The sequence below is a fragment of the Pinus tabuliformis genome, chromosome 4_2, assembly GCF_031772625.1.
Source record: "Pinus tabuliformis cultivar Carrire ecotype Pingquan chromosome 4_2, CPIR1, whole genome shotgun sequence".
NCBI lineage: Eukaryota > Viridiplantae > Streptophyta > Pinopsida > Pinales > Pinaceae > Pinus > Pinus tabuliformis.
The window spans coordinates 534,473,852-534,500,685 of record NC_142304.1 but is presented as its reverse complement, the minus strand read 5'-3'; the positions used below and the strand labels follow the sequence as shown (position 1 = coordinate 534,500,685).

The window sequence follows — 26,834 nt, the reverse complement described above, 5'->3', positions numbered from 1 at the left end:
CTGTTGGTTTGACACCTGAGTTTGATAGGTTTTGCCACCTTCGGAAAAAAAAAAAAAAAATGCTTACATACTTTCTTACGTTACACCTACAAATATCCCTTAAAATGTGTTGTAGAGTGCTTCTCAATGCAATAATACCAACCGTTTTAATATTTTGGCTCATCAAAATTATGACGATTTAGAAAGGCTTCTTTTCAGACTTTTCAAACACAAATAAACTTTTAAAGCAAACTAGATAATTATTTATCTTTCTTAAGACCCAATGGACCAAATGTATTCTCGATGGATGTTAACCACCATTATGATCTTCATCTTTTTCATCGTCATCATATATATATATATACCCACTTTAAATCACAATTTCAAAATATTTGTTAGAAGACCAATTGTCCTAAGATTTTAACTAATCAAAGCTACAATGAATTAAGAATGTTTTTCTTAAGTTTAGTAAACCAAATAATTATTTGTCTTTCTTAAAGTCTAATGGGCCAAATTTAATCTCAATGGATATTAACCAGAATCACCAACATCATAATAACACACACACACACAATTTAAAAATGATTTATAGGTAAGACATACATATGACCCAAGATATTATAACTAATTGTTCTCAATGTTTTTGAGCATTTAGTTAATTCTATGCCAATGGGTCTCAATCGAAAACTCCCTGGGTTAAATTCACTAGTCTACACACCCCCCAGGTTCACTTGGAATGCCATCCACACATGTTTTCCAGCGACATTTTCCTTAGAATAAAACAATCCAAAGAGTAAGATCAACCCATTATCACCAATGTTGTTAGACATTTGGCTAGATCCATGTTAGCAAGTGCTTAGTTCAAATCCCCTTCAGTGAAGTGCACCATTCTATGCCAACAAGTTTAACAGGATGTCATTCATAAATGTTGTGAAGCGTCTCTTGAGTGTCCCCACAAGGTTTTCTTTGGAGGCCACAAATTTAAATCTAGAGGGGGTAGACTATGAACACCTTTATATATTAAGCAATGAAATCATTGCATCAAGAGGATACCTTTTCCCGCAAACACGTAGGTCTCATGCATCACTGTGGTGTTTGGCTACACTAAGGGAGGGAGATAGTGACAGAGTTGGAGGGTGGAGAGAGAGTGTGTGTATGATGGGGGCAGAGACAGAGGGAGGTGGGAGAGAAGGGGAGAGAGGAAGGAAAAAGAGAGAGGACTTGAGAGAGGAGAGAGAGATGGAGTTGGAAGGGAAAGAAAGACATAGAGAGAGAAAGGTGGAGAGGGAGTGGTAAGGGAGAGATGGAGAGTCAGTGTGTGTGTGAGAGAGAGAGAGAGAGAGAGAGAGAGAGAAGGGGAAGAGATAGAGATGGAAAGGAAGAGGGAGAGATAGATAGATATATAGATAGATATGGGGGAGAGAGAGAGAGCGTGGCATATGTTTAGGGGGTTGAGATAGAGAGACAAATAAGGAGAGATGGAGGGAGGTATAAATATAGATGGCAGGGGGAGAGAGGAAAGAAGAGAAAGATAGAGAAAATTAGGGAGAGGTAGATAGAGTGAGACAGGGGAGAGAGGGAGGGGAAGAGAGAGAAGGAGAGGAGGGAGATAAACACAGAATGGAAGGTGGAGAGAGGGAAGAAGAAAGAGTCTCATAGAGACAAATATAGACAGAGAAGTTAGATCTAGAAAGTCATGAATATTTTAGATTTTCACTAAAATAGATGTGTTGATTTCAATGTAGTTGTTGATATATAATCCTATTTGATCACATGCATGATCTGGACTTAAACAAGAACGCAACAAATTACAGAGATAATAAACACAGATATGCAGCGGAAATAATACTTCATTTCATTAATGTAAAATACTGAAATATGCTTACAAACAGTAATGGAAATAAACCAGCTATGGCGATGGTAGCTTATCTCTGAAAAGAGATGTGGTGGCTACATGCCTCTGAACTGTGTTACAATGAGGTTCGAAGGCCTATTTATTGTTGAGAAACAATGGAAAACCCTTCACATCCCAAAACCTAACCCTAGAAGATGAAACGCCAAATTGTGGGCCCCGTTTGGGTAAATTGGTACATCAATTTCCCGGGGTCGTAACTTTGGCATACAATCTCCGTTTGACGTGTACAATAGCTCGTTAGAAAGATCTATTTGAGCACTACCACTTTGGGAAGGGCAACATGGGTCCAGATTTCCCAAAAAACGTCGTTTAGGGCCTCAAAACGGCTCCGGAAGTTCAGGACCCGAAAAAACCGCTAAAAATAGTAAACTGTGTTACAATTTAAGAAATTGAGAACACTGAAAGAGATGGTTGTGGGGGTCCAAATGGGATAGGTGGGTGGCCACCAACATCCACCTGGATCAATGCACTATATGCATTGATTTCAGTGTAGATGTCAATTTATAATTCTATTTAATACTTTACACTGGATGCATTGATTTCAGTCTCGATGTTGATTTCTACTCCTATTTGATTGCTTGCACGGGATGCATTGGTTTCATTGTAGATATTGATTTCTAATTTTATTTGATCGCTTGCACTAGATGCATTGATTTCAGTGTAGATGTTTATTTCTAATCATATTTAATACCTTACACTAGATGCATTGATTTCAGCGTAGATGTTGATTTCTACTCATATTTGATTGCTTGCATTACATGCAATGGTTTTAGTGTAGATATTTATTTATAATCTTATTTGATTGCTTGCACTAGATGCATTGATTTCAGTTTAGATGCTGATTTCTAATCTTATTTGATTGTTTACACTAGATGCATTGATTTTAGTGTAAATGTTGATTTCTGATTTGATGTAACAAGATGTATGATGTACCTTCATTTCAAAGTAATTAGATTAATAGTGTGCATTGATTTCAGCGTAAGCACATCTCTACCTCCATCTATATCTCTATCTCCCATTCTCTCTCCTTCTCTATTTCTCTATCTCAGCGCATAAACATACACACTCTCTCTCCATATCTATCTATCTCTCCCTCCTTCCCTCTCTCCCTTTCCCCTCCCTCTCTCTCAAACATTTCTCTCTCCATATCCATATCTCTTCCTCCCTCCCTGTCTTTGCGTCTCTCTTCTTACCTCTCCCCCATCTATATCTCTATCTCCCCTTCTCACCCCCAAAACATACACTCTCTCTCTTAGTGTAAGCACATAAAAATTATTCAACCATAAATACAATACTTGAATTTTCATCCTAAATAAAATGTTTTCTTACTTGAATTTATAATCAGCTACATTCTTATCATTTCCATTTTCCATCATTCAACATTGTTAATTACTTTGCATTCAAACGCGGTAATAGAAAATAACTACCATTGAAAATCATTTGGGGTTTAACACTCTATAAGTCACAATGATTGACTTTGGAGAACTACTATTAATATTAAAGAGCAATAGAGACGATGTATGTTGTTTGCTACAATAGCTCGAGTTAAATATTTGAATGGTCTATGATTCCAGCTACTCTTTTCATATGATTGATATGAGAAAATGGAAAAAAATAGTTTCAAATTGATTGCAATGAAAATTGTTTGTAATTGACTATATCCTTAATATTCACATTTTCTATGTATCAAAATTGTTATATTGACACTTTGCACTCAAAATTTGAATTTCATCATTGTTCGTCATTCAAGTTACAACAGTGTCTCGCATCTCATCTCAACAAACTAAGGTAACTAGGAAAATTTAAAATTAAATTGACCAAATTAATCTTATAAACATATTTAGCATATTTAAAATTATCAAAATAATTAGATGTTCAACAAATTTTGTATGACGGCACACAACTGAAAATAGCCTAGATCCATCTTAACACCGGATGTATCAAGCGTCGAGAGGGATCAAATCTCTCGAGGTGCAAACATTTCCTCAAGTTTTGCACTCAAAAAATAGGTTTGTACCTCGAGAGATTTGATCCCTCTCCGCGCTTGATAGATCTAGTGTTAAGATGGATCTTGTGTAATTCATTCTACATTCATTTTACATGTGAGATTTAAAGCAAAAAATATTTTACTATCAACCATAAATAAAATATTTCAATGTCCATATTAAATAACATAATTTTATATCTACTTTATATAGAGAAAAATATAATTTAAATTAAAGAAATTCTTATATTTTCACTTTCCATATAGAGGAAGATGTGTAATTTATTTCATTTTTAATATGGAGTTGATATATAAGATTTTAAAAATATCAATAACAAATAAAAATTTAACGTGGATTATAAATCAAATATTTCAATATGCACATTGAGTAAAAGATATTAATATTAAAATGAAATATATATATAGAGAGATAAAATTTAGGAAATTTGTTATTTCATTAATAATTGCTCTCTAATTCAATATATGAGAGAAATTTGTTATTCTTTCAATTCTTAATACGGCTTTAATATGTAATATTTTAGAAAATATAAATAATAAAATTAATTAGATGTATGCTTACAGGAAAAAACATTAGGGCCATGTTTTAACATTTTAATATAGAGAATGTGAATTATAACAAAAATATTTCAATGTCAATTACATATATATTATACTTTAATGTCAATTACATATATATTATAAGCCTTATCCATCTTAACTCTAGATCCACCAAAAACTCAAAGGGATCAAATCTCTTTTCTCTTTAAAAGAAGTTTTCATCTCAAGAGATTTAATCCCTCTTAACACTTAATAAATCTTAAATTAAAAAAATTTGAAGATAACATTATTACATAATTAGAGAATTACTAATCTATATGTCTTCTTAAATCGATTAATCTATATGTCTTCTTAAATCGATTATCTTCCCCTAAATGGAGGTCAATAATAGTATTGTGTTGTTGATGTATAATACGATTTAACGAGGACACAGCATTGTGTACAAATTGAATATGATCTAAAGCATATAAGGCGAGCTTATTGTCTGTACAGAATTGTATCCTTTTGGAATTTGATTCTTCCAATAGCATGGCTAGGTAAGAATATTTTCAACCCATATTCTTTAAATTGGCATTCAAATTTCCTCAATATTGGCAACCTCGTTTAAAATAAGACAAATTAAAGGAATCTACACATGGAATTTGATAGTTGATGTCAATATGTAAGGAACAAAAGTTAGTAGGATATTTCAATGACTCATTAAAGTTTCAAAACATCTGGATAAATTAATTGTACAAACAATAAAAACACTAAGAGCTTGAGTGCGGTGGTTGCTGGATGACCTTTCAACGAGTTGCAGAGAAATTTTCAAGTTCCACGGATTAAGCAAGAGTCCTAAAAATATGGAGGTAGGAAATGTAAATGTGAGCAAACTGTTATTTGTTGATATTATGGTGAGGGTACTAACAGTGTCAATCTTGCTTACTTGCTTATGGCCTAAAGAGTGGAACAATTTATATTTTCCAGGCAGACCCCAACGCCCATAATTTAGCACAGTTCAAGGGGACCTTGCTGTTAGGATGTGCTTTCTTCTCAGAGATCACAAGTTCAATTCCAAAATGGGGTAGGGTTTGCACATGTGAGCAAGCTGTTGTTTGCAGATATTAGAGTGGGATTGGCAATATACCAGCATACTCACTCTTGCTTCTGGGATAGAGAGTGGGATAAAGTGTATTTCCCATGAGGACCCCAATATCCAGAAAACTTTCCCTGGAAAATATTTTCTACTAGCTGCCAATTTGGTTAAAAAACTGCTAGAGTATGATCCCATGGGGCGTAGAGCAGACAGTGACAAGGTGTTATGTTAAAGCACTCCATAGTGTAAAGGTCACCAGTGTGAAACTCCATCGGCAAAAACCCAGCCATGCTAAGCGCTGATGTGGCCCAGGCCGTGTGCGATCCCCGGGTGATTTTGACTGCTTAGATGCCCCTAAAACGCAGCTACTCAAGCCACAGGTTAGGTGTATCAATCATCTCAAGGCTCACATAACCTAGCAAACAATAGAAAAACTGCAGAGTATGAAACTCAACACTCTCAGAAAAGAAATCTAAATATAAACAGGGAAAATATGACATGCGTCATCATCTTCCACTGTGGCTAGCTTTGGGTCATGTCCCTTTTTAGAGGTTGCCCACAATCAACTTGCTGAATATATGTCAAAGATGTGACAAACACTGTTGCCCAGAAATGTTACCTTGCACAAGATAGAGACATTCTGAGTGGATAAGAAAGAAAATTAAAAATAATTACAGCAGGCTCCTTTCACAAAAAGACAAGCAAAGGCAAACTACAGTTTTACACTAGGAAGTCAAAAAAACGCCATCCCAAACATCGATCTCTGAAGCATTTGCAGAAACATCATAATCGACAAAAACTAAGTCACAAGCGAGCTTGTGGCAGAAGCTCTATTGATACAAATACAACCAAAGCAAAAGTATGGTTTATCTATGATGAATATTTACAGATAAGTATTTTTGCTATGTATATGAAAAATCACATGTGCCCCACCAATCCATTTTGGTGCATTTCGAAAAACATCAAAAGAAAAAGAAAAGACATCAAGTTTGCCTCAACTTATCAGGAAAATCCGCAAGCAGGCTTCTTCCTGAAAATATGCAACTACATCTGGTGTCCACACTAGGAGGACCAAGAATCACAACTAAAACCTCGAGAGTCAAAACACTAACACAGAAACAACTGATTAAATGCAAATCTCCAAGAGACGATGCACTTAAGGGAATAAATCTAAAATACAAACACAACGAATATGACACTCTAAAATATCCACTGTGACTCGCTTTGGGTCATGGCCTCTTTTAGAGGTTGCCCACAATCAACTTGCTGGACATATGTCAAAGATGTGACAAAAACTGTTGTACGGATATGTTATCTTAACAAGACAAAGGCATTCTGAATGAATAAGAAAGAAGATTAAAAATAATTCCAGCAGGTTCCCTTCACAAAAATACAAGCAAAGCCAAAATATTTGCAATGCATACGTTTCTGCCTACCAAGGAAGTCAGAAAACGCCATCCCAAACATCAATCTCTGAAGCATTTTCAGAAGCAACATAATTTAAAAAATTCCAAGTCAGAAGTGAACTTGTGGCAGCAGCACTATTGATACAAATACAACCGAAGCAAAAGTACAGTTTATATCTATGATGAATATTTACCAGCTTAGTGTTTTTGCTATGTATACAAAAGATCACATGTGCCCCACCCATCCATTTGGGAGCATTTCAAGAAACGTCAGAAGAAAAAAAAGGCATCAAGCTTGTTGCAACTTATCAGGAAAAGCCACATGCAGGCTTCTTGCTCAAAATATGCAATTACATCTAGTATCAACTCTAGGAGGACCAAGAATCACAACTAAAACCTCTAGAGTAAAACACTAACACAGGAACAACTGATTAGAAGCAAATCTCCAAGAGACAATGCGCTTTAAGAAATGAATTTTCAGAAGAACAAAAATGTTGGCAGGCAGGAAATTTACATATAAATTATGGAAGATTATTAATTTACATATAATTAGAGTAATTATTACTCTAAAAACAAAATAAGCAACAAATATGTGAGGCTCACCATTGTTCTGATCAAAACGATTGCATTAACAACCAACAACCTGGGAATAAAGGTTTTTTGATTTATATCAGGCCATTCACTTCCACAATTTTACACACTTATCATGACTCGCAGAAGCAACCATGCCAGTTGCATTGGAAACTGCCAATGCGGCTATGAGGCCATCGTGTGCAGGGAGGGTCATACTCCTGTTTTCTGCCATATTCCATAGCTCCAATGACTGCAAACAAAAACAATAACGATCAACAAATCACATACCTCAATCAGAAAGTCTATCGTTACCAACTCTTACAAGGAGAAAAGCCCATATTAAAAAAGTAATAGTTTTGAAGTCAAATACCGAATGTGACTAACCTGATAGCATCCAATTACCAAAAGTTTTGGATAGCTTGGATGAAAGACACATGAATGGAATTTATTTCCACTACAGCTCAGTTCATGTACACATTCACCTTCTTTTCCAGAACGAAAAGACCATACCCTAACAGAATCCTCACTTACAGACGCCAAATATTCTCCACTTGTATCCCAGCAAACTGAGTGTACAGGCTTTGTATGCCTCTGAAATAATAAATATATTAAATATGATGATCATTTCCAACCAATTCTTTATCTACATCACATAAATGTTTACATTCACTGAAAATACTTTCAAGAAAAAAAAAAGATAAAGGCATCACATGTGGAAAGTTCAGATAACTTAAGTAAACCAATTTAAGCAGAACTAAGAGAATCAGAAAACTCAGAATCTTCATCCAATATTACTTACAAGTTAGAGTGCATAATAAAAGACCAAATGTCAATGCAAGACAACACGAAGCATACCTGTAAAGAATGCAAACGGTGCTCAGTCTCAACATCAAAAATTGATACAACATTTTCTGCAGCAGCTGCAAGAAGTCTACCAACTCCTGTTTGAAATCGCACTTGACTCATACCACCCTGTGAAGTAAGTGAAATCAAGAATAAGCCTTTCAGAATTTAATGTGTACAGCATCTCATCTAGCATAAGTGCATTCGCCGTGATTAATTAAACAGAGCTAAAAAACATATACATCAAAAATGCCCACCTTAAAAGTTCTTGTGCAAATGCCCTGATTAACACTACAATAACGCATTTCATTTTCTCCATCACAAGAGCAGAGAAGATCATTGTTTGGATGGAAATCAAGAGACATAACAGTTCCTAAATGACCAGTAAACGTTCTCAATGAATAGCTTGGTTGTAACAAATAACAATATGTTAGAATGATTTGACCTGTCTAATACAAGATTTGGGAGCAACCACTCTTTAAGAGAGAATGGCCACTGTTTAGATGACATCAACTTATAATGGCCATCCTCCACCCAAATCTATTATCAAAAATTAAAATAAAATAAAATTCAAATGCTTGCATGTGCCAAGAAGGTACCAAAGCAGCCCAATCAATGAAAGCAGCAACAGGTGCTAGATGGCTATCATCTAGAAACTAGTGTACTTAGAATTTATTTAAACCAAGGTTAGTATTTATGAAATGGTTAATCAAGCAAGAAATGTATTTTCATATTGAATGGAAGATTTTGCTTGAATTTATAACAAAAGCAATGCTAAGATCTGGAGGAAAACAAAATTCTAAGCCCATTATGTCACAAAAATACAAGAGAAAATGAAAAAGCCAAGCATCATTTTGTGAGAGGATGAATTGTTCGTCTTCAAACTTTAAGAGGAAAACAGTATTAGAAAGCTGCAACAATATATCAAATATGCCACTAAGATCTCAAGCAAACCTATCATGCAAGGCCCTTGATCATTAGAAAGATGCAACAATATATCAAATGTGCTGCTAAGATCTGAAGCAAACCTATCTTGCAAGTCCCTTAATGTGCATTATTTGAGAGGGGATAATTGAACCATCTCTTAATTTTTAAAGGTAAAAAAATACTTGAAAAAAGGAGAAACATATGAACGAAATCAAAATGTACCATAAAAAGAGATTTCGTGAATTTTTCTTGTTAGTATCTCTCTCTATTCATGATGACTTATGTTGAAAGCTAAAGAAGTTAACTGTATGGAATCTATTATTTTATTGTCTTCCTTGTTCAATGTTTCCCAGGCATGTACCAGAAGTTTCAAATATATAAAGAAACAAAAAATAGATAGTTCCCAAGTAACACACGTACAAAGATCAAACATGTGAATTTTTCCAGATTGATATTTTTCTTCAGAAATAAATAATAATCTGGGGCATATATCATTTGGAACAACAAATATTGACCCATTTATCTTTGTTTGGAAACATTTGCTTCTGAACACATGATTGATGACCTATAAGTTAATATCCATATCAGAAGCAGAAAAGGGGAAATGAATTGCATACTGACATTGTTTGCATCCCAAACCCTGACTGTTTTATTGAATGATGATGTAGCCAAGCGAGCTGAGTTGGAACTAAAACACACATCAATAATTAATAAGTTATGCTCTTCAAGGGTACTTTCAACTCCCAGTGTCTCCATATTCCACAACATTGCCTACATTCCCACATAATATTTCATAATAACTTAGTCACCACTCCAATCCTTGTGCAAATTAAATTTTGATTGACGGACATGTAGATGGCAACCATTCCTTACCTTCTTCTCATGTCCAGCACTGGCTAGTAATTTACCATCAGAAGAGAAGTGGCAGCATACAACTTTACTCGTACTAGCTCGAAGGCAACCAAACTCACTAAAGGAAAACCCTTTAAGTTAAAAAAATGTGTTTGTGTTGAAATGATTGGTATTTATAACATCTCATAAGCCAGAGGATGCCAACAAATATCAGCAGAACCTCAAATAATGATAGAATATTTACAAATAGTCTCTCTATTCCTTGCTTGATGCAGCACTTATAGTGATGTACTAGTCTTCCTACTTGTACAGCTCTAGCTTGGACCTTTTTCTCATACCTTTAGTGACATCCATGCATCTCCCAGCTGGATCTCCTAGATCTGTATCATCATGCAAAAATGACTCCACATTGTCATCCAACGATCCATCCTCCCCAAAGCGATCCATATCAACCTACAGTTAAAGTTCTTTATCATCATACTGCCAAAATGGAGTGCTCATGAGACTGCACGCAACAATTTTTAGAATACTTTGCTAGGAAACCTGCTAAAGAAGTTTCAATTTAAGCTTAGTAAAATTATTTACAGAACTGTAAATAAATTTTAATATCCTTACCAATTGGTTCGATGGGGAAGCAAGTGTCCCATCTGATCCATACATAAGTAGAGGCTTTGATGAGCTAGCATTGTGCTGCAATGCACCTGCCATAGACAACACATCACCAGGTGTCTGAGTAGATGGTGTTGAGGGTGCAGAGCTTGGGGAAGGGCCAGCATTATTCACTGTTCCAGAACTAATTGCAGGACCAGAAGAGGAACCAGGTTGCTTCCTTTTTCTTGCAGTTTGACTCTTGGAGGCATCCTTTCAAGATTACAACATGGCAAAGGTAAGCCCCATTTCAAATGGAAAAGATGAAAATCTTGCAGCTTTGACATTTTGGAGTCAATTCCATTCATCTAACTCAGAAAAACATAAAAACTATTATCATTGACCAGATGCTAGATGGAACTATATCTTATATGCCAGTACTGGTCTACACCATAACAAACGTATACAACCCAACTAAATATTCTTGAGCTTCTTAGACTTCTACACAATTACCTTTCCTGGACCGGTACTGTTGGCACTAGGACTTGGCACCATCATACTATATACCTGATCATTTCCACGAAATGAGTTTGACAGGCTGCTATCAATTGTAAGTGCAGCTCCACTCTTATCCTGCTGTTGATGAGGATTGGCCACTTCAGACTGCTGTGTTGACTGGGCTTGTTGTGCAAGATGCTGTTGTTGCTGCTGCTGTTGCCGCTGCTGCTGCTGCTGCTGGGCCATTTTAACCTGCAGATAAAATAAGTTGTTAAAGGATTACTAATCCTGATTCCTGAATACCTAAAAGAAGATAACCACCAAGCTTTTTCCAAGACAAGAGCATATTTATTGATATACTGAAAACTTAAAAGCAATGAAATCTAATAGTACAGGTAAAATAACAAGGTCTAAACCAAAATACAAAATTTGTGAAGTCCGTGGAATTTCAGAGCTCCAATAAATTAAAATTACTCTATGTCCAAATTACCATTATTCCCCGTTACTGGACAAGTATTAAAAAAGGAGGCCAATATCTGATAAATATGCCCAGGAGACAGTCTGGTAGACTCACTTGGGATCTTTATTTTCACAAATTATATTATTCAACTACAAGCTTCATTCGATTCTGTCACTGAGGTTCACTGTCTTCTTCATTAGTAGATGAATATGAGACATTTATTGAATTGAGGCTTCTGTGATCCATAATAGTTGTAAGCAAAGCTTCAGCGAAAATCACATGAGGAAAGACATTTGTCGACGCGTTTCGAACCAACCAGTGTGACATGTCAAGGTAGTTAAACAGGAGTTGCTGTGAATAAGATCTATAAATCTTTCTTCGTGACCCGCGGGTGTAAGCAAGAGTGAGACGCATTTCACAGCATTCTGTATCGTTTCTGCATTCATTAGGTTGGTTATAACATAATTGCATATGACCTATGGAGGGGATCTAGTAATTCGTTCATAATACGATACATGTTTCGACGGTTGGTGGTCAATGGATGTGTGTTTGACTAGGTTAGCTCAACCAGTTGAACCAGCTGCCCTATGAATATCACTGACAGGGAGGCCATAGGTCACAAGGTTTAAATCCAGTCAAGTTCCTCAGGCTTACCAGCCGCTATTGTGGCCAGTGTTTTCAAAAACGGCCGGCTCGGAACCGACTCGGCCGAGTTGGTCCGAGCCAGACCCCCCAGCTATGACCCGGCCTAGGAAACGGTTCAGCCAGCCGGGTTAATACCGAGCCGGCCGGGTTGTCTAACAACTCGGCTGGCTCGGTATTAACCCAGCCGGCTCAGCCGAGTCCGTAATAACTCGGCCGGGTTGCGTACTGGGCTCTTAACACACTCCTAATATATACAATATGTGCATAGATGGCCAGTTAACAGAGCACAGCAGGTCCTTGGCATGCTATGAGCAGTGCAGCTTTTTCTTTGTCCTACATATTGCTGCAATATTCTTTGTCCAAGCATGGTGGGCATCCAGGAAGTTGTCCAACAACTTCTCATGAGCACTCTTTCAGTCTTTTACTTGACATTCCATTCTCTGTTTTCAGTTTTCAAACTTGTGAAAACAGTTTTATCATGTGTTGTTTGTCAATAAGATACATTTTAGGTGACTTTCGACTGAATTCTGATCTCAAAAAGGCCAGGATAAATAGATTGTCATTTCAACATGTTACTTTTACAGCCTTCAAAAACATGATAAAAAGTACACGGATAAATATAAACCCCCACTGTTCCACATATAATTAATAGGAAAAAAGTATGATAGAAGGATTATATGAATATCGATTAGTAGCTAAAAGTGGCTAATGGGATTGTGAAGGTACATTATAATCCTACATCTATTTCAGATTCAGCATACAAGTTAACAGATTAGTGCCTAAATCAGCCCAAGCCATCAGTCTTCCTAAAGAGTACATACTAATCTCCCAAGATTCACTCCAGAATAACTGCAATCTATGGAGAATAATTATCAAAAATAAACAAGCATGAAGCATAGCAGTATAGCACCATAGATCATGCTTTGGAATTCAACTTATAGTATCTTTAAATTTGCAATGATTGATTCAATCTAGTTGAACATAATCAACCATTCCCTTGCATTATTGTGACACTTGGAATCTTTGAACGCAATGCAATACAAGAATCAAAGGACATGGCAAGTCTGTGGTTATTAGTCAAATTATGATTAGTTGCTTGTTTAAAGTTTAGTACAGTGCACTGGGTGCCATTTTGATATAATGGATATATTCATGAGCCTACTTTGATCATATGTTGTCTTCTATCTATATTCTAATGCTGTGTGTTTGGAAACATGAATGAAAATCTTTAAAATTATGTTTTTTTATTAAAAAAAAAAATATATATATATATATTTAATGTATTTTTTACAACGACCGAGTCATTGAAATCGAGCCGACCGAATCGATACCGAGTCGGAGTCGGAGTCGGAGTCGACCCTCGGTCAAGTCGGAGTCTGAGTCAGAGTTTTAAAACATTGATTGTGGCTGGCAGTTGAACCACCCTCGATCCAAATATTCCAGGAAGAGTGTGGGATTCCACGAGGTTTTTCTCGTTAAAAAAATGAATAAACAGGAGGGGGATGAAAAAAAATCATGACAAGAGAAAGCTCCACACTCTAGCATATAAACACCACACTCAATGTACGGCTCTTTAGTACTGCATTAAACTAAAATAAGCCTGCTATTCAAACTATAGCAATCATTAAAGACCATTTGTTCTCAGAGCTAGTTAAATTTCTGGATCGTCATTGGAGTATATTTTGTGAACAGTTTCAGATGGATCATACTTGGCAATTAAAATGGGACATGTAAATGTAAACCATTGTAGATAAAGGAGGTCAGTCCAGAAGGTTCATATTCATCACAGCTAAAATAGGAAAAGAAGGCATATGGTGTAATAAATGTATTATAGTAAAATAAACAATTTGCAACATTTTCCAAATATGGGTGATTAAAAAAATTCAGAGAAAATAATGATATAAAAATAGGAAAAAAATAAATTTTATGACCTGTTATCAGTACTCTAAAACAAATTAAAAAACCAAAGTCCTGTAATTGAAATTATCCAAACCACTAATACTACATCAATTTAAACACTAAACAGGTGGATTGAAAGGGCCTAATTCATTTAACTATCAAATAAATCCCCGCCACAAATGTATTTACCTTAAATAAAATATCTGTTTCACATGAAGCACCTCTTGACAGTGGAGAACCAGCATTCTGAATTACATCACCCATGGCACTGGGCTGGCCATCCTTGCCTGGAAGAACATTTCTACTACTCAAAATCATCCGAAGCTTTCTACTTTCGATTTCATTAAGAAGGGGGGTGCCTGCAGGTGATGTTAAAGTTCCTTGAGCTTGGAGCATCATCTGTTGTTGCTGTGGAGTCAGCATCTGAAGTTGATGATACTGCTGCGGAGACTGAATAAACGACTTCTGTGATTGTAAAAGCCCAGGTCGAATATGATCTAGACCCTATAATAAAAGAAGACAGAACATTAAACAACATTGCAGTAAACATAGCTACCTTTGCAAAATTTCATTTTTGGATATGATGGAACAAATCAAAGAAGAATGGAGTATGAAGTTACAACAGAACATGTTCTGCAAGGAAAGAAACACATTTCTAAACTAAATTTCAGCAGTCAAATGTCTATGAGAAGCTTTCTCGTTAAACAGTTTAAACATGAAATGCTTAGCTTTAAAGAGCAATATGCAATTTTGAATGCATGTTCAATTGCCCAGAAAATGTTTTATCTCAAATAACTTTTTCAGTTGCCATTTCAACCAACCATCAATAATGGAATATGGTTCTTTGGTGAACTTATTAAACAGACAAAAGAAACTCATGTTCAACAATAACTTGACCTTCTATTTGGGATATACTTGCAAACAATAGTTTCAAAGAAAATTCTAAAATCGGTGCACATATACACCATGGAAAGGTCAAATTGGGCTAAAAGAAAGGCCACTCTGCACCTGAAAATCAGTTACAAGCTGTGGCCAGAGTTGGTGGGTGTAGATATGGTGTACAGCACGTCACATATAAGATATCTAAATACTAATCATTTAAAAAACAGAACCAAGATATAACGACAGAAAACTTGAAACCTAAGTTGCATGAAATTTGGAAATGGCCACGGGTTCTAAAACAGGGACAGTATATGCAACACAACTACTTGACACTAGGTGAAGGAGCATAGTGAAGCAGGGGCGGCTAGGGTTCCTTTGGGCTTCTGTTCTGGACTGGGGTTCGATGTCGATTCTGGTGCGCCAGATGCCTGTGCCCTGGCTGCTACTGCCTTCGTTTGCTGCTGCAGCCGGTTCATTTGGGGATTTTTGGGGTGCTGTCTTTCCATCACTGCCTTATTTTTTGCTCGTGAGCTGATCCTGTGGATTTCTACGGGGTCGTCCATTTGGATCCTTTGCCTCCATCGTCTTGCTGGTGTGACCCTCGTTGGCCTGCCTGCCTGAAGCCGCCATCGCTGCCTCTGCTCCAGTGGGGTTTCTTTGGGGTTTTTCTGCTGTCTGCTTTGATGCTGCATCAGCACTTCAGTTGTTGTGTCTTCATCGCCATCACCTTACAATATTCGTCGTCCTTAGCTCACTTTTTTGCTGCTCAGCATTTTGTCCTGCGGGTCTACTTGTCAGTGACTTTTTGAGCTGGATTTTATGGATGTCATGTTGTTTGTATGGGGACTCTTGGCCCTGTATGGTGGTTTCCTATGTATAGGGGTTTTCTGCCAGATTTCTCCTGTATATGTCACCTGCCATTTCATGGGGGGATTCAGCCCTGTAATTGATTGTGTATGTATTTTTAGCGTCTGTTAGTCTCAGGTCTTAATACTGATAAGTTTTTGCTTCTTGTGGCATGTACATATTGCCACCGGAGTAAAAATTTCTTGAATAGACTCACAGTGTATATGCAAAGTGTAATTTATTTTATTTTTATGAGTGGAATTACAGGTATTTTTCTATAGAGTATTAAAAAACACACACAACTGCTCGAAATCTTAGGAAACACTGAAACCACAAATTGAAAAAATGAAAAATAGCATAGATTTTTGTAAATGGCAAATCATCAAGAGTAATTAAAATGATAAACATATTTAACAAATTAATAAAATAAATCATCAAGAGTAATTAAAATGATAAACCTATTTAACAAATTAATAAAAATCAGGCATTATGGAGCATTATGAGATTTGGCTTCCTCGGTAGTTAAAATCTTAGAGAACAGGGAAACAACAAATTTTTAAAACTTAAAATCTCTTTTTTTAAATATTGTTTTAGATGGCAAAATTGAAAATTATCATTAAAAAAGTGATAAACATATTCAACAAATTAATAAAAACACGAGTCTCTGGTCTTAATACTGATAAGTTTTTTCTTCTTGTGGCATGTACAAGGATGTCCAACAAGCATATTTGTTGAGGATCAAATCAATGGTAGTTTGATAGAAGAGCTACAATCAAAGTATGTTGTGTTAATTATCACTCTAAAAATACATATCTTTATTTGGATTTGATCAATGAATTAAAGAGAGTCCTGTGAAGCAATTAAGAACCGAGTCGGTGGCCTAGTTCTTTGAACCATTGAGAGGGAGCCAAGTGTTCCTATTGTTCTAAGTACAAGAAGCACTAAAAGGTCTGCTATGCAATGGAGTTGTCTCTCTTTTACATTATGGGCATAAGTATGCTTTTCGAAAAGTCTCAGTCTTTTGAAAATAACTTTATTCTCCTAACAGAACAAGAAAAGTGCAAGAACATAAGAATATGTCAAAGGTCATTTCATGAAGACAACCTTGGATTACTCTCTTCTGCGATCGTGTGGTATGGAGGCCAAATGTTATGGCTCAATGAACTTTGTCTATTATTCTCTCTCTCGCTCTTCAATTCAGACAGTGAATCCAGCCTATTCATGCCTCTTTGTTCTCTGAGTTATTGACGAGAAAAAAAAAATTGGTTATGCTGATTGTTTTATCTCAGAAGATGCCTACTTATTCCTTATGCTTGTAATAAGGCCGAGAAGCCTATGTCACATAAAGCACTGCTAGATACTATCACGCTCTGTGAATTTGGCTGACCATCGAGGCTGTGATTTCTTGATCTCCAGGCTATAAAAGAATAAAGGTGGTGGACTTCTCATTCCACAAGTTTGTAAGGATGCCAAGAATCTTTTAAAGGACAGTACTAAGGCCCTCCATAATTTAAAAAAGATGAGATCTTGTATGCATATATTTGCAAGGTATGAATTGTAGCCTTGAAATGACAATCAGTGAGCATCCTATGTCATCCATATCAATGAAATCAAGCAACGCTATTTTGTGTACTAAGGCCCTCCATAGTTTAAAACAGTTGAGATCTTGTATGCATATTTGCAAGGTATGAATTGTAGCCTTGAAAAAGCAATCAGTGGGCATCCTATATCATCCATATCAGTAAAATCAAGGAACCTTATTCTGTGTATTGAAGAAGAGGTTGAGTCCTTATCACTATTACAAGCGCATATATATACACAAACAAGTGTTATAAGCCAGTTCCATTGAAGCTGACTTGCAAATCAATAAGGAATATATATTCATGTCTTTGAAGCCTTCATAAAAGGTGCCCTGAAGTCAATGAAAATAGAGGATGCAGTTATGAGAAGGGATGGTCTCTTTAGACATCAATTTGAAAATGATTTTTGAAGAATAGTAAAAGCCCTCCATAATGTCATATTGTTGACTAAGCTGCTCATTATCTAGTAGCTGATGTGATTTTGTTGAGAAGGTTTAGTGGCAGCCCTCCATGTGATCCTATTTTTGTCTAGCAGTTGAAGCAAAGGAAGTTCATCTAAGAAAAGTATGTAGCTCCTTTATGTTGGCACCTTTGGATAAGGGTGATAGTACCCTTAAAAGTCTAGCAGATGGAAGAAGTGCAAAGCACTTTGGAGCAAACCCTTGTATCAGCCTGTATGAACGTAAAATCAGAGGTATGGTATCTCTCAAGGTACGTGCAATGCATTTATTTTTATTTGTTTTAAGGGTCTTTTGATGGAGGGTTTGATTTGAATAAGAACCCTAGATGGTTCATGGGAAACCCTAGCTCACATATGAAACCCTAACCCTATTATGTTCCCTCATAAGAAACCCTTTCTTTTGATTTTTTGGGTTTGTGGATTCTAGGGTATGATTGATGAGGATGATGTTTTGAATTCCATCCTCCATTAGTGTATGAAAACCCTAGATCGTATCTCATGCTTTTATGATCACATATTGTGCTTGGTAGTGCTTGTCTATGGCTATTGCAGGTGCCTCATGAAGAAAGCATTGGAAGAAGGATGTGCATGGCAAATCCTATGTCTTGGCAAGCACGATGAGCAGAGGGAACTGTGAGGACCCTAATTTTGGCATCTTGATTGGGTCATTGGGCACTTTGATGCGTTGAGCCAAGATCTTATGAAGGACGGTCTTATGAATATGGATGCCTAGATGCGAAGGACCCCTCCTCATCATGGATTGGGTGATTTAATGCGTTGGTTGCAGTCATCTAGCAATGAAGGATAATGCAGTTGTTTTGGGATAATCTCATGGGAGGATTTCTTCACTCTGGTTGAAGAAGGACCATGATGATTCTTCAGAGTTTACTCTCTGATCTGAAGCAAGCTTCCTAGAAGTTTGTTGTTGCAGTTGCCTCGTGGAAAGTCTCATCCCTTGCATGAGAAGCTCATGATTGAAAGCTAGATGATCACGTGAAGCAAGGCTTCAGAGGGAGCTATAGAATCCCTGGCAGTATGACCCGATGACTCTTCTTGCCCGATGTTTATTGATGAAGGCAAGTCATGGCAGTTGATTATGATTATGATGACTCTGATGATGCCTTGATATATCCTTGTTACTTGAGAGGCTGCATGGAAGTTGCATGATTATGATTGATGACTTTGGCACATGGACCTAAGGGTTTATATCAGGAAAAGGGACAGGATACAAGTGGATCGATGATTATGTTTTGGCAAGGTCACTTTCCCTATATTCAAAGGTAGTTATGGACAAGCCATGTTGGTTGGATTGTAAACATTCAGCTAATGATGATGTTTGATTGATGACCCTCTCGTTTATCAATGTAAGAGGGAGTTGACTTTTAAAGTCAAGATGGAAGACCTAGCCTTGATGCACTATTCCCTGCACTTAAAGGTCTGATGAGATGGAGAAGTTGTTGGTCTGCATATGTATATCTTGTGGGATCCTGGTGTTCTTGATAAACACCCTATCAATCATATGCCTCGCTATGAAGACTCTAGGTCGATCTATGGATGAGCCTCATATATTGGATAGTTGCTTATTGAGATATCTCTGTGATTCTATTATCTATAATCTGAGATACACTACCGGAATCTAAGATTCCATGGATATTCTGATGTTGGCTCGGTTGGCAGTGTGATGTTCTATGTCTTTTGATTCGGTTGCTCTGGAAGCACTTTTGAGGCTGAATGTATATAGCAGCAAGTATGGCTTATTATAAAGCCAGTTGGTTGAGGAAGCTCTTTAGTGAGCCATTTGAGCACGTGCTAGTAACCACCGTTGTATATTGCGATATTCTTGAGTGGGATTCATTTTTTCAGAGAATCCATGTTCCACGACAGCTCCAAGTATTGGGTACCTCTCTATTTGGATATGGTACAGCGGAGAGCAATCAAGCTCTATCATTTCTAGTTGGATGTGCAGATTACTGTCATCCTTGCATAGCCTCTTGGTAAGGTCAAGATTATCTTCCTTCAGAGAGAGGTTAAGAGTCATGGATAGACCCTACTATGAGGGTCCCAGCGGAACATTGAGCTCTGGGAGCTCCTGGGGGCTTGGGGTACTTTTTGGAGCTATATGCGACCATAGGATGTGGTTCACTCCTTTCCCTATGGGTTCGCTATGTACAAGATGTGGTTCATCCTTTCCCTATACGTGTTTACCCCAGTAAGAGATGCATATAGGCATATGTCGATTGTCACATGTGGACATGTTGGTGGGACGTGGTTCATCCTTTCCCACGTGTAGGATCCTTCCTACAATTGTTGGTTGGAGTGCATGTAGGACGCGGTGCATCCTTTGCCTACTACCAGTGCTTTGCATACGTGTAGGATGTGGTTTATCCTTTCCCTATGATGGATGTGACATGTGACTATAGGATGTGGTTTATCCTTTCCTACATGTGGTTGTGAGCAAGATGTGATTTATTCTTTCCCTGTTGTTGCCCCAACATCATCCTACCCATGTAGTCTAGGACACATGGGAAGTAACTCTCATCTGGCCAATGAGTTGGGAAGAATGGTTAGGGACCATAGCACAACTGATGGACGCATCGTATATTGTCGTACTTCCTATTACTAAGATGGATGGTGTTCAGCACGGTCTTGATCTGGGATCAAGCTTGGATGGCGTTCTACCCCTGGACATGAGGATTTGCCTTTGTCATTTCTGAAGGTGGCAAGGTCTTATGACTCACCTTCCAGGATCTTTTCTTCTTGATCTATGATATCAAATCTTCAACAGAGATGAGATGCAATCATAGTACATGATGATTATGATGTCAACGATATGATAATTAGCATGATGGCAACGTGATGAAGGGTATTGACAAATGGAATTCCCCTTAGTTGAGAGGGAGTGTTAAAAATGGTCAACTACGGTCAAATTCCACTATAGAGAGTGCCTTTGTATGAAATGATGATGACATTGGATTCCTCTTCCCAAGAGGACCAATTTTGACCTAAGGGACGATGGATTCTGACAGGCGGAAATGCATTTTTGAAGTCAAGCCCACAATGTTATTTTTGGTCAAGGTCGGCCCCACAGTCATGTAGGCTCATGAAGTCCAAGAGATGTGACCTTTGACCCACATTGACTTGTATAAATATAAGATGAGTTCACTCCATTTCAGCATCATCACACACATGATTTTCTCTTTCCTCTCGTGATGGATTCGACTTTCTTTGGGAAGCTATCTCTCTCCCACACGTGAATTTTTGGAGGATGAATTTCATGTGATTTTCTATGTTTGTGGTTTCTATAGTTGACCTTTCCAGTGCACAGAGCAGTGTTGACCAGGCACTTTGACCAATTGTTTGACTGTGATTTTGATGGATTATTACTCTGCGAGCTAGGCTGCAATTGTGGGCACAAGAACCAAGGCAAATTGAGGTGTTTAACCTGTGTTGACTGCAAGGTTGACCACAGGTCTGAGGCATTTTTGACTGCAATTTGTTGAACAAGTTTTGACCAAAATTTTGAAGGTTGCGTTCACTACACTTTCACTGCCTAGAGAGAGCAAATTTCTTTCTCCTTTGACCGAATAGATTGGGCTGATTTGATTGGGTTGTTGAACATTCACTGTTGACTAGTTAGGGTAGCTTTGACTGTTGACTAGTTAGGGTAGATTTGACTGTTGTTGACTACTACATTGACTGTTGTTGACTTCTGCAAATGTGACTTTGACTTTTGGATAGTAGATTGGGATCATCTATGTCAAGTCAATCTATTGAATTTGACTAATGTATCATTGTACTTATGGATTTCTCTCTCTCTGAACATTTGATATTATCAAGAAGAAAAGATATGTGGGTTTTCCCCCTTGTGGGGTTTTCCCCTGGCTTTAAACCTAAATCACGGTGTCCTCTTGTCTTGGCTTGTCTTCTACATTTATGGTTGTTGTTCTTTCATCAGTTATTGTCATATGATATTGATTAATGTGATTGCTAATGGAATTCTAATGAAATAATAATGGGCCAATGGATTAATAAAGTAACTGTCCTAAGCAAAAAACATGTTAAGCTAAAATTAATAGAGATCAACCATCAAAAATATCAAATACTTGGATGGAATATAAGCCCTCACGTGATAAATTATTTTCATGATTTCGCAATTTGCATGCTCTAAAATTGGTCCTCTTTCAAATATTTAGGAATGCTTATAGCTCTTGGTAGCCCCTCTCCAAAATCATGGCAAAGCATTATAGAGATGATAAAAGCTAAATTTAGCCAATGGGATATCAATGGTTAAATCCTACAAAAAAGGGCTTTTAATAAAGTTCGTCCTATATGCTCTTTCACTCTACCAATGTACTATGTTGGCTCTGGTGGGGATTATGCAGTAAATGGGCAAAGAGATCAAAAAAAAATTAGGGCTCCAAAAGACATAGGGGAATTAGGGATAAAGAACCCATCCTTTATGAACCTTGCAATGGGCACCAAATTGATATGGAGGTACATATCTGGTAGAGCAAATTAGTGGGAAAAATTTATATAGCAAAGTACTTCAAGAGGGTAAGAAAAAAATGCATTAATATCATAAAGGAGAGCCAAAGAGGCTCCCATATATGGAAATTACTGAATGACCCTATAGTTCAATCCAAGAGCACTTAGATCTTGAACAGCTACAAGGTATTCTAGACTCTAGAACAATAACCTCTAATCCACAATCCATAAATGCTTCCCCTAAAAACTTGGCTAGATGGACAAAATTTCAAATCCTTATTCAAATATCACTATGGTTAGAGAGCTCACGCTGATGGATGGCCTAGAAAATAGGGGATCCTCCTAAGTTGCTCCACATTTTGGTTCCAAAGTTTCTCTCAACTATTAGTGGATGCACACGATAGGATCTTCAAACTAGGGATAGATGGGCGTGGTAAGATTTGGAATATAGAGTCAAAGATGGTTAGCTTCATCAAATCTTATCCCTTTCTCTTTTTTAACAACTCCAATTTGGAATCGAATCCGACATAGTGATGGACTTTAAAAGATTAATCTATTTTGTTGGACAATGATGCACAGTAAACTTTAACATCAAATAACCTACAAAAAATAAAAATTCAAGGGCCATCTAAGTGTCCACTTTATCCAAGGGATGAAGAACCAATTCATCATCCATACACTAAGAGATATTACTCAAGGAAGGTTTAGTATGTGGTCTTTGTTAGCCTCAACCATCATGCGAGATGGCTTTCCTCCTAGAGGGATATGTTTGCAATTTCAGGCAATTCCTAAAGAGGTTCAATCATAAATAAAAACATTCTCCAAAGTTTGTGGAATGGTCTCCTAGATTATTTGTATTAGAAGATCTACGACAATATTTAATCAAACTTTGGTGAACTCAAATACAATTGTTGCCATGGTAAAGAGGCTCTTATCAGAACACATCAACTGCAAACTCAAAATTTTGATTGACGAACAACCCTTGGAGAATGACAAGGAGGTATGGTTTAAGCAATTTTAGAATTCAAAATAAATCTTCATTCCCCCTTCATTCAAAACCAAATAGCTATCCTCAACGGAAAATACATATGGAGTTTTAGGAATTTCTTGAATGAAGATAAATCAAAAATCATTCCTCTCATTCCTTGACGCTACTCCAAAAAGAAATCACAGGGTAGTAGGTGCAGGGGGCATTCTATATGATGATATGAGAGGTAAAAGGGTAGCATCTTATGCAGCATTGGGTATTATGGAAGTTCCAAACAATTTGGCAAAAGAATTTTCCCTTCTAAAAGGTCTTCTCTAGCCAAGCAAACCAAGGTTAGAACATCAGTTGTCATAAGTGGCCAATTATCATTAAAGATGTGCTTGGGAAATCATAACCAATGGATAGCAACACCTCATCATAGTCATAGCTCAAGCTAAAAGGAAGGCAAGTTGTAATGTTCCTAAACAAGAATATAAGTGATATACAAAGCATGCAAACAATCCAGCAATCAGAAAAACGAAATATACATTAAGCACCCATGGAAACACTAGAAATAGAGAACTGTTGAGCCATTTTATTACTTTTTCATGAGAAAATACAATAGCAAAATAGAACGGTGCACCTAGGCTTGTCTCATTGGACAAGCATGACAAAACCCAGGAGAGAAAATGTTGAACTGAAGGCTGCTACAATTGTTGCACCAAATTGAATTGCGCTGCCCCAAAAAACCGTTTTGTCTGCTGACTTCGAAGGGTTGGAATCAATGCTTCCCATGCTCAAAAAATTATGAGATTTCAACTCCTTGCTCCTTGGCCTAAACCCAGAAAAACACACTAAGGAATTGGCCAAATGTTGACCTCGAAATTTTGGCTCCTCTCGCTGCTGGCTCAGTTCGGACCCCTGTTTGACCCCTTAGATCTACCCAGAAAATTCTATAAAATTAGGAGTGTGATCCTTGCCCAAAACCCAAAAAGGAATTTCGTTGGTTTAGACTTCTGAAATTTGACCCCCTTGGAGCCCAACTTCAACTACAACTACAAAACTCGACCTGCTGGAATCTCCCTGTAAATCCTCCCGGAAATGGACCCAAAGTGTTGGACTGACCTCTGTTATCAATCCCTTGACTTCCCGGATGGGCTTCCAGCCTATGGCACCTATTCCTTAGCTCCAAGAAATTGTTGGACTGGCCCTCTACACTGTCCCCAAGCCCAGTAATTGGAACTGCTGGGATGCTGGCTCTATTGGCTCTAAAACTCACAAGGTTGGCCCTTTGCTGCTCTCCTAGTCCTCTAACTCTCCCGGCAAATGCTTGATCACTGATAGCTCCAAACTCCCCCTGTGTATTCTCCAGCTAGCCAGAAATACGCACTCCCTGTTGTGGCTGAATGGTAGTGTTGTAACACACTCCCGGAACTCCTAAAATACTTATGGAACTGCCTCTCTAGGGCAGGCACGGATGGTCCCCCGAAGTAGAGGTTGAATCTCCCACTTGAGAGATTCGTGGCTAAACAGTCGGTTGACTCAGCTAAACAATAGAGCGAACAGTCAAGTAATTTTGATTGCAAGGTGTAAGAATGAATCCAAAATGAGAGTTGCTCCCTCCTTATAACTCCTTGGGCCTCCCTAGCCTCATGTGGGCCCCTCCATCCACCTATTCGACTTTCCCTCCAAGTTATTCGAATGGGCCAATTCGAACTCCCATGTGGGTGGCCCCCACATTCCACTAGCAACCAAATAAAGTTGAATTGCCTCCTAAGTCCCTAAGTCGAAAATGATGGGTTCTCTTCCTTAGCCAAAATTGTGCAAAATTGTGTAGCAACACCCTGTTACAAATGTATTTGAGAAGGGACATGACAGTCCTCCCCTCCCAAATGTTGCTTGCCCTCAAGCAACCTCAAATCCGAGTGCTCCAAAATATCCTCACCCTCCCAAGTGGCATCCTCATCTGGCAAGCTCCTCTAATGCACCATTAGAGGAGCTCCCAAGGGATGGCTGCACATCCTTCTCCATCACGGGCTCGACATGAGCCTTCAACTGCTCCTCCATAGACAACCCGATATGAACGACATGCTCACCAGTCAGTTGTAGGCGACTGTCGTCTGGCAACTTCGTCATAGATCTAGAGGACTCTATACCTATCGGCTCCTCAACAATAGTGGAGCTATCTTTCGGAACCTCATTAACCTGTGGTGCATTGTTATCACCTGAGGACTCGGTCACAACCCCGAATACGTCATCAACGGATGATTCTTCATCCATGGGTGTATACTCAACTGTATCCTTGCCAACCATGGCCCCTTCAACTACTCTTTCATCTTTTTCCTTGATAATTCTCATCATCCTTGCAAAATCCCATTGAATCTCCATTGGTTTGTGCATACCCCTTAGTTCACAGAATTCCCAAAAAGAGAGGGACGCTTGAATGTCATAACCCAATGATTGGTATGCCCTCCAGTTCTCCCCCAATAACTCCACATCAATTGCAATCATGTTTGGATTCCCAACTGAGGAATGAATCAACTTCTTCCCCACATCAATCATCATTTGTTGTATCCTCACCACCTCATTCCAGGTGACCGCCATGTTGTTTGATTCTAATCTTTCCCACAAGTTGAGCCAAGATTATGGCTCTGATACCATTGTAATGTTCCTAAATAGGAATATAAGTGATATACAAAGCATGCAAACAATCCAGCAATCAAAAAAACGAAATATACATTAAGCACCCATGGAAACACTGGAAATAGAGAACTGTTGAGCCATTTTATTACTTCTTCAGGAGAAAATACAATAGTAAAATAGAATGGTGCACCTGGGCTTGTCTCAATGGACAAGCATGACAAAACCCAGGTGAGAAAATGTTGACCTGAAGGTTGCTACAACTGTTGCACCAAACTAAATTGTGTTGCCCCAGAAAATTATTTTGTCTTGACTTCGAAGGGTTGGAATCACTGCTTCCCGTGCTCAGAAAATTATGAGATTTCAACTCCTTGCTCCTTGGCCTAAACCCAAAAAACCCACGAAGGAATTGGCCAAATGTTGACCTTGGAATTTTGGCCCAAATTCCCCTTAGCTCCTCTAGTTGTTGGCTCAGTTGGGACCCTTGTTTGACCCCTTAGATCTGCCCAAAAAATTCTATAAAATTAGGAGTGTGATCCTTGCCCAAAACCCAGAAAAACCCAGAAAGGAATTTGGTTGGTTTAGACTTCTGAAATTCGACCCCCTTGGAGCCCAACTTCAGCTGCAACTGCAAAACTCGGCCTGCTGGAATCTGCCTGTAAATCCTCCCGGAAATGGACCCAAAGTGCTGGGCTGACCTCTGCTATCAATCCCCTAACTTCCCAGATGGGCTTCCGACCTATGGCACCTGCTCCTTAGCTCCACGAAATTG

The 26,834-nt window shown here is 37.9% G+C and overlaps 1 protein-coding gene across 1 annotated transcript in view; it reads right to left on the bottom strand.

The window, feature by feature from the left end:
* Window positions 1-7,391: 7,391 nt before the first annotated feature.
* The window catches only part of LOC149170401 (transcriptional corepressor LEUNIG-like), a 42,431-nt gene continuing 22,988 nt past the window's right edge, over window positions 7,392-26,834 (bottom strand). The window contains exons 10-19 of the mRNA XM_089429010.1: window positions 14,392-14,706; window positions 11,214-11,450; window positions 10,728-10,973; window positions 10,451-10,565; window positions 10,134-10,243; window positions 9,884-10,031; window positions 8,591-8,745; window positions 8,346-8,462; window positions 7,875-8,081; window positions 7,392-7,740 (exon numbers count right to left, since the gene is read on the bottom strand). Of these exons, the coding sequence (XP_089285136.1) occupies window positions 7,597-7,740; window positions 7,875-8,081; window positions 8,346-8,462; window positions 8,591-8,745; window positions 9,884-10,031; window positions 10,134-10,243; window positions 10,451-10,565; window positions 10,728-10,973; window positions 11,214-11,450; window positions 14,392-14,706 (1,794 nt within the window). The 3' untranslated portion in view covers window positions 7,392-7,596. The remainder of the gene's footprint in view (window positions 7,741-7,874; window positions 8,082-8,345; window positions 8,463-8,590; window positions 8,746-9,883; window positions 10,032-10,133; window positions 10,244-10,450; window positions 10,566-10,727; window positions 10,974-11,213; window positions 11,451-14,391; window positions 14,707-26,834) is intronic.